Here is a 16186-nt window from a genome sequence, read left to right on the forward strand (position 1 = left end):
GAAACTTTAATCCATATTTAAGTGAAATAAGCCAGTCTGAAAAGGCTACATACAGTATGATTCCAACTGCACAACTGTATAAGTCCGTTTTCACGCTGCTGATAAAGACATATCTGAAACTGGGAACAAAAAGAGGCTTAATTGGACTTACAGTTTCACATGGCTGGGGAGGCCTCAGAGTCATGGTGGGAGGTGAAAGGTATTTCTTACATGGTGGCAGCAAGAGAAAAATGAGGAAGAAGCAAAAGCAGAAACCCCTGATAAGCCTATCAAATCTCATGAGGCTTATTCACTATCATGAGAATAGCACAGGAAAGACTGGCCCCCATGATTCAACTACCTCCCCCAGGTCCCTCCCACAACACATGGGAATTCTGGGAGATATAAATTGAGATTTGGGTGGGGACACAGCCAAACCATATTAATGACATTCTGGAAAAGACAAAACTATAATAAAAACATGAGTCATTGTCAAAGGTTAGGAGAACGGGATTGATGAACAAGCAGGGTACAGAGGATTTTTAGGAGAGTGAAATATTATGTATGTATGATACTATAATGGTAGATGCATGTCATTATAAATTTGTCCAAATTCATAGACTCTACAACACCAAGAGTGAACCCTAATGTAAACTATGGACTCTAGGTGATAATGATGCATCAATGTAGGTTCATAAACTGTAGCAAATGTACCAGTCTGGTGGAGGATGTTGATAATGAGGGAGACTGCGCATGTGTGTAGGGGCAAGGGGATATGGGATATCTCTGTATCTTCCCCTCCATTTTGTTGTGAATATGCAACTGCTCTAAAAAAAGATAAATTTTAAGGGAGTTCCTTTTGTATTTCCTGATATGAGGTTGGGTGAAAACGTGCCATTTGGTCATGAAGCAGCCATCTTGCAATGTGAGTGACAAGTCTGAGGATGAAGGAAAACAGAGCAGAAAGAGGTAACAAATCTGGATACACCTGACATTCTGGAGCGGATAGCACAAGCCTGAGTCAACGTGCCTCCAGGCTTCTTGCTATGTGAGATAAGGGTTCAAATTCTTAACCCATTGTTAATGAGTGTTGGGAGTATGAAAATTGTCAGAATCAAAATGGGGTTACTTGTGCTTAAAACTCTGACAAACAGAGTCAGGGAAAGCCAGCAAGGAAGGATTCTCATGCACAAATGCCTGATTACAAGAGCTATCATAAAAGACTGCAAAAACTACAACCTTGCACAAAACGCATCACCGCGTTATGCAGAAAAGCATTTCTGCGAAGACATCTACCCAGCAACTGACTGTCCAACCTTGGACTGGCATCACCCTTGTTATTGATCCTTGTATTCAAGGATAATTAGCTCAAAACAATTATGTAATCCTCTTCATTTTTGCTTTAAAAACCTTTTTTTTTTTTTTTTTTTTGCTTTACCTCCCTGAATGCACACATAGTTTAAACTGGCATGTATTACCACTGCAATGCCCATCCCTGAGTAAATATCATTTTCTTTCAATGAGCCTCTCTCTGTATGTTATTTAGGGTGACATAAATGGTGTCAGAAGTGGGATCAAAGTGAGTGCACCTCAGAGGAATGAGAGGTCCCTGGAATTGAGTGCAGTACTGACTGAGCCCTTTCTGCTCTCTGCTTCTGTCTGTTGCCTCTTCTGTCTGGGTGACTCTCCTCTCAGATTCTCAGACTCCCTCCCTTTGGTGAGTTCTTTTTGACTTTATATGTGATTTGATTTGGCTAAAAGGTGCCTTAAGTAAAGAACTTTGCATCCCTCTTGGGTCTGTAAAAGGTGTTTTTGTTTGTTTGTTTGTTGGCAAGCACTTTCTGGTAGAAAAGTATCCTTCTGCATTGAGTACTCTGGTTTCTACAGAATTTACATTCTGTCTTAGTGGCATGTCTTTTCTGGTGAATTCACTTTTGGTTCTTTCTTTACATCTAGTTTAATATGTTATTTGGTCTGTACACCTGGCTTAAAAAAATGTGTGTGGCTGGGCGTGGTGGCTCACGACTGTAATCCCAGCACTTTGGGAGACCAAGGAGGGCGGATCACCTGAGGCCAGGAGTTCCAGACTAGCCTTGCCAACACAGTGAAATCCCATCTCCACTTAAAAAAAGAAAAAGAAAATTGTGAGCATTCTTATTTTAGTTTCATTTGGGTTTGGTTATGCACATCTGCAAATAATTTGGCACCTTTACTTTTACCTTTCCTTTGTTTCTGAACATCATCTGAGAGCAAAATTAAACATTCTAAGTGGTGGTGCAAGAAGGCCATTTAAAAGTGTTGTTTTAAGCTTCTATGATTGTAGTCATATGTTACACAGCAATAGAAAAACTAATGCAGCAGCAAGGCCCTAATTCAGGGTAAAGTGACTGTAAGCCCTTTCGGAAACAAAGCTAAAGCTATATTCTCTGATCGGCTTATAAGCAATAAAGCTGGCAATTTGATCTCCATCTGACTCCTCCATTTCACAGTTAGTTCTGAACTCTAGAGGAGAAGAATTTTTATTTATTCATGTCATAAAAACTCCAATAGTCAGGCATTTTATTATTCTGCAACCAAAAGCATTTCTAAGTAATCCAGTATCCCTCAGCAATTCTTTAAAATGAGGATCAGACCTGGGATGTGTTGGAAGGACCCAAAACAGAGTCACCTCAGGATTCAGGCATCTTGAAGACCAACTTTATATTTACTTTATTTATTGATTGATTGATTAATACAGGGGCTCACTCTGTCACCCAGGTTGGAGTGCAGTGGCACGATCTCAACTCACTGCAACCTCTACCTCCTGGGTTCAAGCAATTCTAATGCCTCCGCCTCCCGAGTAGCTGGGATTACAGGCATGCACCACCGTGCCCTGCAAATTTTTGTATTTTTAGTACTGACAGGGTTTCACCATCTTGGCCAGGATGGTCTTGAACTTCTGACCTCAGGTGATCCACCCACCTCAGCCTCCCAAAGTGCTAGGATTACAGGTGTGAGCCACCACGCCCGGCAGAAAGCCAACTTTAGATTTTATTTTTACTCCACCGTAAATCCTCTCTTCCCAAGAGCTGAGAGAAAACATAACAGATCAAGAGAAGGGCTTAACACTCATTGAGCAGAAGAAATACATAAACCTTCCCCCATGAGAACTAAAAATTCACAACCCCAAGCTTTGTTAGCTTATACAATTTTCATTTCTCAAATAACCACCTAAACATAATTGGACTTTTAAATGTAGTTTAAATCAATGGCAGAAAACTGAGATTTTCTACCAAAACTTTACATGCAGCAAGCAAACTGCTGCAGGATCAGTTGTTCGTATATTTAGGAAGTGTGCTTACACTCCCCCTGGAATTCGGTCACCCTTTCCAATAGCACCCTCCAATACTCAGCAAATGCATTCATTGTGCGCTGCCAATTCAATAATATGCAACTGTCTCGCCTCCTAAAAGAATCTTGATCTTTGATGGCGCTGCAAGGAGCTGAGTGGACAATCAGCATAAAGATGAAATGTGAGATTTCTAAGGCTCTGTATCAGAATCTGTTTATGGTCCATTTGAGAGGCAGCTTCAAGAGGAAGGAGAACCATATACTCTATTTGTAGTCGGAAATTCATTAGGGGAGACTAAGTCCCTAAGTTTAGTAGCAGATGTCCAGATGATTGCAACCTCTTCCATCACTTCAAATATAGTAACTAGAATTTTTTCTGCTAAGGAGGATTTCAAAAACTTTTGGTCCAATCCTTTCTTCTACAAATAAGGAAACTGAGCTCTAAAGAAGCTACATAAAAATAAAAATGCCAGATCAGTCATTTCCCCAATTGAATCCTGTTCTGAGTGTTCAAACCACCAGATTCTTTTTTCTCTAAGTCAGAGGGCCATGAGGCAGCAGCTAAAAGGGTGCTTCCAAGAAGTTCAAAAGAGTTCTTGGAGACAGGGCTGCCATGTCTGGTTTAGGAAGAACTAAACGTCTGAAAAGCAGGGAAGCTGAGCACTGATGGTTTCCATGGAGACTACTGGGGAGCCCAGGTGCGCGGTCTAATGAGGCCACCGGCCAGCCAGCATGAAGGAGCAAAGGCTGTGGGACATTCCAGTAAAACTCACACACCACAGAGCTCCTCAGATGAAACCCGGATGAGTGGCTAGCCTGCCCATAAGGGCTTCTCTTGGAGAGACACACAGAAGCCCTGCGCTCTATATGTCTGCCCTATATGACAAGCTCTTTTCCACACATTATTTCATTTAATCATCAGCAAAACCTGACAAAGTAGATTCAAATTCTATCCCCTTTTGTGGATGAGTAAACTGAGGCAGCTGACCCAGGATCAGTGAGATTATAAAATGGCTCACCCAGCTATGGTGCCTCGTTCCTCCCATTCTACTCTTTTTAAAAAGCCTCTGAAACTGCTCATCTGAAAGCTCCCTTGCATTCTTCTAAAGAGAAGTATGAGCCATTATTGCAGAGACAGCCTTGAACTCAAAGTTTAAGAGTTCTTAGAGGGGGAAAAAAGCACAGCTTTAGAGCTTCCAGCTGATCTGCCTTTGGCCACCATTCCTAGATCCTGGAAAAGACCTCAGAATGTCATTTTTAAATATTAAGTCATCATAAGAAAGCATTCCCTGAGGAAGGTTTGAAAGACTTGAGAATTAGGTCAGCAGTGAGTAAGAGAGCAGAAGTGACCTTACATCTGAGCAAAACAGGTGTTCTGTGAAAGCATACGAATGAGTGTGAGTTAAAGGGCATTGGGAACCCCGGTTTAATCACTCAGCCACTCATGCCTGCAACTAATGCCAGGAATAATTTATTAATTAATTTTAATTTTAGTAAATAAATTCCTTGAGTTGAGATAGTTGTCTCTTGTTTAAAGATAAATATTCCAGAAAGGAAAAAACCCACTAAGGCAATAGCAATCATCAACAGTTCGGTAGGAAGTAGTACATCAGGATGCCATTTCTGAGGGAGCACTCAGCAGTGAGAGATGGGAGAGAGAGAGACCATTAGGAGACAGGTGCAAAGCACAGAGCAGTGTCTGGAGAAGTCAGGCTTCTGGAAGAAGCAGGATTAGCCTGAAGACACTGTGCTTGAAAATAAAACGGAGTAAGGGAGTTCCAACAACAAAATGGATGGATGTACAGTTTTCTACATCATTGCAAACACAATGAGGAACCCCATCTTCCATCTTGAAAGAGAAACTGAACTTGTCTCACCTCTTCAAAAAATCTGTGTTGGCAAATCCATACTTAACCCTCTTGTGTTGTGATTGCAGAAATATCACTCTAAAATAGGAAGCTACTCAAAGAAGGGAGTTTAGGTGCAAGATGTTTGACTTCCATTGGCCAAAACAGAAAATACAATCATAACATTAAAATTATTCCATTAAAAGCAGACAATGCCCCTGATACTGCCTCCTGGATCCTGTCAGGCTAAAGCCAATTGGATCGCAGTGGTTAGAATTTAAATATGACACAGTACTCACTCGAAAGACCTTCTCCACTCTTGCAATGCTTTTCCCAAAGATGGTTCCAAGTTGGTCTCCAATTCCAGCCAATAAGAAACCAAAGAGTGGAATTCCAAAGATGGCATATAAAATACAAAAGATTTTGCCTCCTTCAGTGCTCGGAGCAATATTCCCATACCCTGGTGAGAAATATGAAAAAGAGGGAGAGTGGCAGAGAAATTAGCATACTGACCAAAGAACTCACAGACTTTTTTAAAAGTTTGTACATTCCCCCACCTTATGAGCTTTAGGGAGTAGAGCTTCATTTCAAAGGCCCTCTACAATTCGCAACATTGTTCCATTGCTTCTCTTCCTTCTCCCCTTATAAACGGTTTTAAGGTTTCTTGGATATTAACACATTTTAGGAAATTCATGGTCACTCAGAACTTTCATTTTCATTTCTGACAAAAAGTGATACCACCTTTTTCTGAAACACCAAGCATCATGGGCATGTCTAGTTTAGCGAGACCTGAATGTGTGGGAAGGAATCACCACTGCACTTATTAGATTTGACAAGAGCTTCTTTTTCACAGTCTTACCCATGGGCTCCACCCGGACCGACTGTGGCTGTCTTGAAGGGTAATGGGTACCCCATATTAAAGAGGAAATGTGGTCTAGTACAAGGTTAGAAAGGACTCATGAATTGTACAGCCTTACCCTGGGAAGTCTAAAAACAGGAAAGAATAGGGAAGGGAAGGCTTTGTGCTGTCTCTCCCCACTGCCAGTGAAGTTTCGCCCCATCTGGTTCTTTTTTTCTCTTTACTGGGAACTCCACATCATCTCTGAGTCCTACCTCTCCGCCCAACTACCTCTTGCATTGAGGGTAATAAGATGCTAAAAGTTTATTGATGGATGTTTGAATACAAGAGAATCTTTTTATAGTCAGGTCTACTAATATGTATTTCAAATAGTGCTTTGAAAATACCTGCATCTGCATTCTTAAGAGTACTGCCATTACACAAGTAACTTATGTACAATGAGTACTGGGCTTACCCTACATGGATGAGGCTAAAGAAAGTATTGCTGGAAGAAAAAGTCCTATAGCATTAGCACACTTTACATGGAGATGAAAGTCTAAATTAATTAATATTCATTTTTGTGCCAATTGATATTACAATCTTATGTTAAAAAGTATCTAGACAGTAATCTAACCATTCTCCCAAATCTGGGTAAATCATGTGGGGCCTGTTTCTGAATCCATTCAATGAGTGAGTTATTGGGTCCATGGTTATTGACAGGTTGGGAATGCAACATGATAAAAAAACGTTGATGGTTAGTCCATCATTCAGCCACCCACAGGCCTGCAGAACTCACAGTTGCCTTCTGCCTTCGGGAATGAGTCACCTGGATACTTTCCTTTGCAATCTTCTGTTCTGAATCATTCAACCTCTTATAATAATCTAAATTACAGCTTCCATTTCTAAAATGAGTGTTCAGGCTAGGCTTCCTCATCTTGTATTTCCTTTACTCACCAGGATTTTGATTTAAATATGCAAAAAAGCTCTCAGAACTTTTTTCAGGTACTTTCAGGAACTTGGACAAAATCATTTTTCCAAGAATACCCCTCTAGAATGGTCGAGCTGACATTAAGCTAGCCCTATTGAAAAGGAAATAAATGAGCCTCTACAGTTTCACTTTATGCAGGTTTATGGTGATTCTTGGAAACATTCAAGTAACTTGTGAAAACACTGAAGACCCCAACTTGACTGTCTCACAATAGCCTAACTTTGGGGAATATAGGTTGTCCAAGTGTCTCAGAAAGAAATATATTGCAGACATAGGCAAACAAGTGGAGGCTTGGAACTGGATGAACAGGCATCTCATTAATCCTGACAAGTGCTACACCCCCTTCCTCCAGCTTTCAGAGATGACCACCCCCACCCACCTCCTGGGTAAGGCACTGTGGCTTACCACGGAGCATCAGGGAGAAGTGAGGAGATGAAAGATCTGGATCCAATTCCACCTCACACTACCTGGTTCTCCTTAGACCCACTTAACATCTGCAAATCCTAGTGTCAGAGGTACTCAAGGAAAATGCAGGGGGGAAAAAAATCAATGGACTGTAAAGTACTGTACCAAAGCAAAGTATTATTATTATTATTATCACAATTGGTTCCTTATTTGTTCAGTGTTTTGTTGACTAGAACACAAAAATAATATTAAAGCTAAGTTCTTGGGTAAGAGCATGAGTGATGCAATACTCAAACAAGCCTTTAAATATATTCACAGCCATCTTTCTTTGGTGACACACTGCCCAGTGGACAGAAAGTCATCATTCTTGAGTGATGCTGTATCTCATGCATGGGCGTGTGTGTGAGTGTATGTGTGCTCCATGCCTTTGGTGAACTATAAGGAGAGACTGTTTGACCCTCAACACTGTCACTCTGGGAAAATTCCAGCACTTACACTTTGGAGCTTTGCTCTGAGGCAATGGGAAGACCACATTTCTGGATTTGGGGATCTAGTTACACCCCGCCTGTCTGACTGCCCTGCTCATCCTTCTAGAATGCTTGGGTAGAACTTTGAAGTAAGGTGTGACGGTTGTCTGTAGGCTCTAGAACTAGAGACTACACAGATTTCTGTTCTGATTCTTCTGTTTACCAACTCTCAGGTCATAGGCACATTCTTAATCTCTCTCCCTCACTTTCTTCATCAAAAGACAAGGCTATTAAAGTGCCTACCCATAGCTATTAAAGATTAAATGAGTTACATGCAAAGCAAGAGTTGCATGTGAAGATTAAATACCTGTGAAATATGATGCAAACTAAGCACCCAGTTTGCCTTGTGCTTTACTGTGGGAAGGAATTGTTTCTGAGCAATATGTCTCCAGGAAAACTCAGTCCCAGGAGAAAACAGGCAGTTGATTCCTATCTTCCCTCCAGAAACTTCACTGTTCTCCCATAGCACCCACAGCATCAGGTGGTGACTTTCAGCAGAAGACAACCAACTCCACAAGGGCAAACAGCCAAGGGGAGGCTGTAATCAACGCACAGCACCAGGATGAGCTCAGATCTGTTCACCTCTGGCTAGAAAAGAGTTCCCTGTTTTTCAGGAAGAGAAAGCTGGCATTTAAAGAGGACTTGTGCCTGAGGAGTGCACACAAAGGCTTCCATTTGCTGTTTACGTGCCAAAGTCAAATCTTGGCCCAACTGTGTGTTGTGCAGCCCTACTTGTTTAGTTGAGAGTGTGCTTTCTTATTATGGTCACCAGTCTGTCTGCGCGGGCAGGGCTGCTTTATGGATGTGCACCCTGTGCAGTCCCACAGGGCCCACGCTTAGATGGGTCCTGTGCTTGGTTTAATGCTCTAAGGGACCCCACTTCAATTTGTACTGGGTGCTACAAATTACGTAGCTGGTCCTGGTGAATCTAGCTGGACTCCATTGCTTACTAACTATGAAATACCGGGCAAGTTATTTAACTTCTCTGGGCCTCAGTCTTCTCATAGATAAAATGAGGCTAATAACAGTACCCACCTCATGTGGTTATGCAGGATTAAATGAGATAATGTATGTGGAGCACAATGCATGTTAACTAGTAAGAACTCAGTAAATGTTAGCCACGGTGATTGCTCTTTTCAAAGGCACAGGTTAAACATCCCATCTAAATCAAGTGGGGCTCACACTCATAATCTCAGCACTTTGGGAGGCCAAGGTGGGAGGATCACTTGAGGCCAGGAATTTGAGACCAGCCTGAACAATATTGTGAGCCCTTGTCTCTACAAAAAAAAATTTTTTTTAATTAGCCTGGCATGGTGGTGCACAACTATAGTTCCAGCTACTTGGTTGGCTGAGGCGCGAGGACCATTTGAGCTAGGAGTTTGAGGTTACAGTAAGCTATGATCACACCACTGCACTCCAGCCCAGGCAACAAAGCAACACCCCTTCTCCGAAAAATAAAAATAAAAATAAAAAATAAACATCCAATCCAGTGCTGGGTAAGTACCAACAGGTGCCTCGATAGTTTGATAGGGACAACCCTTAAATGAGGCTGCCAGGCTAGTGACGCAGTGACTGGCTACCACCTGGTCCTGACCAGAGGCTCTCTCTCTGATGTGGGTAGAGTCAGGTGGCTCAATCTGAAAATGCCTCACAGACTAAAATCTAATCGCATTTCACAGATATTGGTAAGAACCTGATCGCTCGCTGTCCTTCTACAAATGACAGCTTGTGAAAAAGCATCTGCACATAGAAGTGAGCATCATTCATCCGGCTTAGAAAAGCTAGTTACGGGGGACCCACCAGCTGAGCCAATAATCAAAGGCAGGTGGGACTTTCTCACATTGAATTAGTTACTGAGAAAGGGACTAGGGTGCAGTGCAGCCCCGTCATTGACAGAGCAGAGTCTGCTCTTCCTTCTGGCGTGGCTACTCGTCTGGAGAAGTGCCTGAAGGTATTCTGTTTGCTATACACTTGTAAATCTTTCCATATATCTCAGCACAAGAAAAACCTTCTTCAAAAAGAAGTGCTTTGATATCCTCAGATAAAAGGGACCTCTGATACTAAGGAGTAGCGCTGCTTTTCAGAAAAGATTCTATTGTTCCCAAAGTGTGTCTACACACATTCTACCTAATAAACACATTTTTTATGTCTGAAAAGTACATAACCTTAAGCTGCTCATGAGAGCCTTTCTGGAAAGAAATTTGGCAAGCCTTTCATTTCCTTTGACAGAGCAAACCCTTGGTAACCTTTCCAAGGCAACAACCAGAGATGAAGACCACACTTCACAACGTTAACACCATGGTGTTACACTATTACTAAAATAGAAACAGCTTAAGTTCCCAGGAATATGTGATTATAGTGTGAATAGTGGATCCAATAGAAACCATCAAATAATACACTTTTCAAAGAACTTTAGTAATATGCAAAAATGTCTGCAATATTACGTTGCAAATTTTATGATCGCAAGGAAACAGGCCAATATTTGTGTATTTCACAATTAATGAAATACACAGCTCCTCAGCTCTCACGATTCCTCTTTCCTGACTCCTAAGTAGTGGAAAATTGCTCAGGAAGAACTGGAAGAATTGCTGGGCTCTGAGTTTTCTTATAAACCTTGCGACCACATGCAACAAATGAATTTACCACTAAGTAACTGGAAAAACAATTATTTCTGCACCTCATTATTCTTACTTACTTACTTGTATTAAGGGCTTCTTTGGAATTCTCTAACTGTATGACTCTATAAAGATCCTCCACTCTGGAGTTAAAATTTAGCCAGCTAAATGGTGTTCAACTTACAATACATTATTTTTCAATTAAAAGAAAGAAAGAGGCCGGGCGCGGTGGCTCACGCCTGTAATCCCAGCACTTTGGGAGGCCGAGGCGGGCGGATCACGAGGTCAGGAGATCGAGACCATCCTGGCTAACACGGTGAAACCCCGTCTCTACTAAAAAAATACAAAAAATTAGCCGGGCGTGGTAGCGGGCGCCTGTAGTCCCGGCTACTCGGGAGGCTGAGGCAGGAGAATGGCGTGAACCCGGGAGGCGGAGCTTGCAGTGAGCCGAGATCGCGCCACTGCACTCCAGCCTGGGCGACTGAGCGAGACTCCGTCTCAAAAAAAAAAAAAAAGAAAGAAAGAGTGAGAGAGAAAATTGTGTTTTCTAAATTAAATAGAACAAGGACCCTATCTCTAGTGTTAACACTGTACAATGATACTGAAGTGGACTTTGCATTTTACTTTTGGTTTTGATGCACATTTGTTTTGCAGTAGTTTCCTGTTCAGCATCCACCTTCCTTCTGATTTTTGGGAAAGACCCCCTTCCTGTGCATAATTGGTATGATACAGTGTCCTGCCTCCCACCACAGAGGAAACAGCCTCCTAGGCAGCCAGGATGTGTGCACATGAACAAATAGGATGGCTCTGCCTAAGACTTTAAATCAAGATTCAGTGGCTCAAAGATGATGACAGATGGCAGCTGCAGCAGCCAGCAGGCTCAGTCACTAGCTGTGGAGGTCAGAGGATATTCACTGGCCCTGCATGAGCTCTGACCCAAAGCATGTATTGGGATGTTCTCACTTGCAGGTAATAGAAAGCTCAATGCACACTCGCTTAAACAACGAAAGAAAATATATTGACCCCAGTAAATAGAAGGGAGTTTAACATTTATTTCTTAACACTTCCTGGGTAGCACCATCCAGAGCTCAAATGATGTAAACGAGACCCCATTCACCACTCCTTTTCTTCACTCTGCTTCTTTAGTGTTTGATGAATTCTAGGCAGAACAACCCAAGGGGAAAAAAATGACTGGCAGTGCCTTAGGCCTGTCTCTTTCCAGACTTACCTTTAGTAAGAAAGAGAGGTCATTTCCTCCAAAGCTCCGGCAAAAGCCCCTAATCCAGATCATATGTCCATCTTTGAACTAATAATTGTGGCCAAGCACTGGATTTCTTAGTCTAAACAAGGTGATTGTTCACCTGAGGCCTGGGGACAAAGCATGGGGAAGGGAACCACTGGGGATATGACAATGAGGACATGGGTGAGTAAGTGAATGGAATCCAGGCAACAGAATCCAAGGGCTAAGAGCCATTTGCTCAAACTCAAAGATTCCGGTGTAAGCACACACACAAAAAAGGGCAAAAACCGTCGCATATCAAACGTTCTTCATTAGGCAGATGGAGCCACCATTCCTCAGTCACATAATATTATGTGGATCAATAAACATAGTTGTTCAATAAACCAAGTTCCTGGATTCCTAACAAGCTAACACAATAAATACCATTAATGCACCTTCCAATGTAGCCATAGTGTTTTTCAATGCAGCAGACAGATCATTCATTTAGCCATGTCATGAAACAAGAAAATTAGGACTTTCCTTCAATATACACTAATGTCTCATGAATCCAATACCGGGTACCAGAGAGCATTTTCCAAAATGTACTTCTTGAAGTGGCCCAGACTTTCTCAATTTTAATTGGTGTAAAATAGATCCTCCTACAATGCGTGACACTTTTTCCCAGGTTAACAATCTGCTGAACACAATGAAACCTGACATTGGTCTTCTTGGATCCACTACAGCAACGCCCTCTGGTGTTGTTCAGGTTGCTAACACTTTTTGCCCTTATACTAAATGTGTCAGGCCACCCAGCTTCCTTTGTTGGACGCTGTGAGTCTGTGGATTAAGCTGACCTAACCTGGCCTAGAGTGCCAGAAAAGGCTTCTAAGTCCCAGACCCACTGGTGTCATGGGCATCTTGAATACTTTTAATAGCTAACACCAATATATTTGCAGATTTGCAAGTGTAAACCTAGCATGTCATATAATTAGATTAAGAGTGTTTCTAAATAACAATGGCAATTTTCCTTCATCCAAAATGTTCTTGTTGCATATGACTTTCTGGATTTCACCTAGAAACAACATAGGTCCTGAAGGCTAGATCTTAAAACAAAAGCAAAAACCTGTGCCTCTAAACCAATCGTTAGCCTCTGAAATTTGCGCCTATAGGAAGTTGATTGTCAAAACTGTGCCTCAGAGGAAAGAACCTCTCAAAAGGCATAGCTGGGCTTCAGAGAGCAATAAGGCAGGGAGTTCCTCCTAGAGAGTATAAACAAGTTTGAATGAAGGAATTTCCCCCACCAGGAGGGCGGGGGAGCCTCTCAATGCCTGTCCCTCATTGCTGTGGACCAGTGACTGCTGGGTGTCTCTCCTGCTTCTGAATGAAGATTTTTGTTGCAGTGCTACTTCACAATTGTATGTGGGCAGAAAATCCTCAAACTCATTTTCAGCAGAGCTGGAAGAAGGATATAATCCAGAGATTCCAGCATATGTGTAAGAACTACCAAAAGAAGCAGAGATTGGACAGAAGCCATATGAACAAAAAATAAAAAGAAGAAGCTCAGAAAATGATGACAGGGCCCTAAAGTGGTAAATTTCAGAAAGTATCCGAAAATATCCAAGTATAAAGGGGAGGGTCTCACTCTGAACTTCAAAAGAGATGTCCCTGTTTTTACCAAGCATGAAACATAGGATAAAGAGGGAGAGCAGCAGAAGCCACCCTGAACTTGATCTGGTTCAGAAAACAGGGAGGTAGGACAGAAATAATACAGAAGGACCCTATTTGCAGAAACACTCTGTCACAGAAATGAAGAGAGTTAGGATGTGCTATCTGGAAGGTGGTACCCTGACTCACCCTGCTCTCCTCTCCCCAACTCCATGAAATCATTTGGCAGAAAGCTGGTCCAGGAATATCCAGTTTGCCTGGGGCCAGGTATTTTAAAAAGAAGTTGACCCAGCACAAATATAAAACTTCCATAAGAAAAAAAATGTGAAAAGAGTAGCAAAACTTACCAATGGATGGAAAGAGGCTCACCAGAAAAATGTTTCAAAAATCAGACAAAAATTGTGACCAAGTATGAAATAATCATCTCTAAGAATCTTCACAGAGAAGCCAAAAAGTAGAAATTCAAGAAATCAGTGGAAAAATGGAACAACAAGTGAAGATGAAATGTGAGCTATGAAATTCAGGAAAGAAACAGGAAAAGGAAAAAATTCCCTATTGATCACAAAAACAAAAAATAAAATTGGAAGGAGCTCATGGCAGCACAGGCATTGTGGAAAACATACAAACTAAAGGAATAGGGAGAATAAAATTAACAAAATGAAAACTAAATTTTAAGAGTTAAAAAGTAGAAGAGAAATGAGAGACATAGAAGATGAGCAAAGAAGTTACAATATATGTATAGCTGTAATCTCCCAAAGAACAAAACCAAAACCACACAGCAAAGAAAATGTTTAAAGATGTCAATCAAGAAAACTTTAATGCAATAAAAGAGTCAAAACCTAGTAATGTTATCAGATGAAAGAGAAATAATATTTTAAGTCACTGAACAAAAAGATAAAGTCACCTATAAAAGTGGGGAAAAAAAGGCTGGCATCAGGTTTCCCCCAACAGCTGCATAAAAACTGGGAAACAGAAGAGCAACACCTGTGAGACCAGTTAAAAAGAAAATGTAAAGCCAGGCGTGGCGGCTCACACATGTAATCCTAGCACTCTGGGAGGCCAAGGTAGGAGGATCCTTTGAGGCCAGGAGTCTGAGACCAGTCTGGGCAACACAGCAAGACCTGGCTTCTACAAAATACTTTAAAAATTAGCTAGCCCTGGTGGTATGCGCCTGTAGTCCCAGCTACTCAGGAGGCTGAAGCCAAAAGATCACTTGGGCCCAGGAGTTGGAGACTGCAGTGAGCTATGTTCGTACCACTGTACTCCAGCCTGGACAACAGAGCAAGACCCAGTCTCAAAGAAAAAAGAAAAAGAAATGTGAGTCAATAAAACGGATTTCATTTTGTTTCAACTATCCTTCAAATGTTAAGCTACAACTGTGAACAATGCAAGATCTCACAGAATATTGCTCCCCTGAGCCATTCTTAAGGCAACTACTTGAAGATGACTTTCAGCCAAGTAAGTGATCATGAGATAAACCACAGCAAAAGGACTAGAGATGAACATTAATGATATCTAACTATAGAGCTACGACTAAAACAAATGCAAATATCAGGGTAACAAATTAAAATCTAAATTACATACCCTGAGGTTATACAGGCATACGTCAGAGACATTGTGAGTTAGACTTCAGACCACCACAATAAAATGAGTCACACAATTTCTTTTTTGTTTCCCAGTGCATATAAAAGTTATGTTTACACTCTACTACAGTCTATTGAGTGTACAATAGCATTAGGTCTAAAAAATGTATATATACTCCTTAACTTGAAAATACTTTATTACCAAAAATTCTAATAATAATCTGAGCTTTCAACAAGTCACAATGCTTTCGCTGGTGGAGGGTCTTCCTTTGATGTTGATGACTACTGACTGATCAGGGTGGTGACTGTTGAAGGCTGGGGTGGCTGTGACAATTTCTTGAAATAAGACAACAAAGAAGTTGGCCACATCCATTGACTTTTCCTTTCACAATTTCTCTGTAACATGCAATGCTGTTAGATAGCATTTTACCTACAGTAGAACTTTTTTCAAATTGGAATCAATCTTCTCAAACCCTGCCACTGCTTTATCAACTAAGTTGATATAATATTCTGAATTCTCTGTTGTCATTTCACAATGTTCGCAGCATCTTTACCAGGCAGGAGCAGATTCCATCTCAAGAAATCTCTTTCTTTGTTCATCCATAAGAAGAAGCTCCTAATTCATTCAAGTTTTATCATGAGATGCAGCATTTCAGTCACATCTTCACACTCTACTTCTAATTCCAACACATCAGCAGTGGCATCCTCTAGTGAAGTCTTGAACCTCTCAAAGTCATCCATGAGCCTTGGAATCAACTTCTTCCAAACTCTTGTTAATGTTGATATTTTGACCTCTTCCAATTCATCACAAATGTTCTTAATGGCATCTACAATGATGACTCCTTTCCAGAAGATGTTCAAATCACTTTGCTCAGACTCATCAGAGGAATCATTATGTATGGCAGCTACAGCCTTATGAAATGTATTTCTTAAATAATAAGAGTTCAAAGTCAAAATTACTCCATCCATGGGCTGAAGAATGGATGTGGTGTTAGCAAGCATGAAAACAACATTTATCTCCTTGCACCTTTCCATCAGAGCTCTCGGGTGACTAGGTGCATTGTCAGTGAACAGAACTATTTTGAAAGGAATCTTTTTTCTGAGTAGTAGATCTCAACAGTGAGGTTAAACTCTTCAGTAAACCATGCTGTAAACAGATGTGCTGTCATCCAGGCTTTGAAGTTCCATTT

General features: G+C 41.3%; 1 protein-coding gene across 3 annotated transcripts in view; it reads right to left on the reverse strand.

The window, feature by feature from the left end:
• Positions 1 to 16186, reverse strand: part of KCNK10 (potassium two pore domain channel subfamily K member 10) — a 146676-nt gene that overhangs the window by 41349 nt on the left and 89141 nt on the right. For all 3 annotated transcript variants that reach the window (XM_003832742.5, XM_034937964.3, XM_034937963.3), the window contains exon 4: positions 5456 to 5616. In XM_003832742.5, coding sequence (XP_003832790.1) covers positions 5456 to 5616 — 161 coding nt within the window. The remainder of the gene's footprint in view (positions 1 to 5455; positions 5617 to 16186) is intronic.

The sequence above is a fragment of the Pan paniscus genome, chromosome 15 (assembly GCF_029289425.2).
Source record: "Pan paniscus chromosome 15, NHGRI_mPanPan1-v2.0_pri, whole genome shotgun sequence".
Classification (NCBI taxonomy): Eukaryota; Metazoa; Chordata; class Mammalia; order Primates; family Hominidae; genus Pan; species Pan paniscus.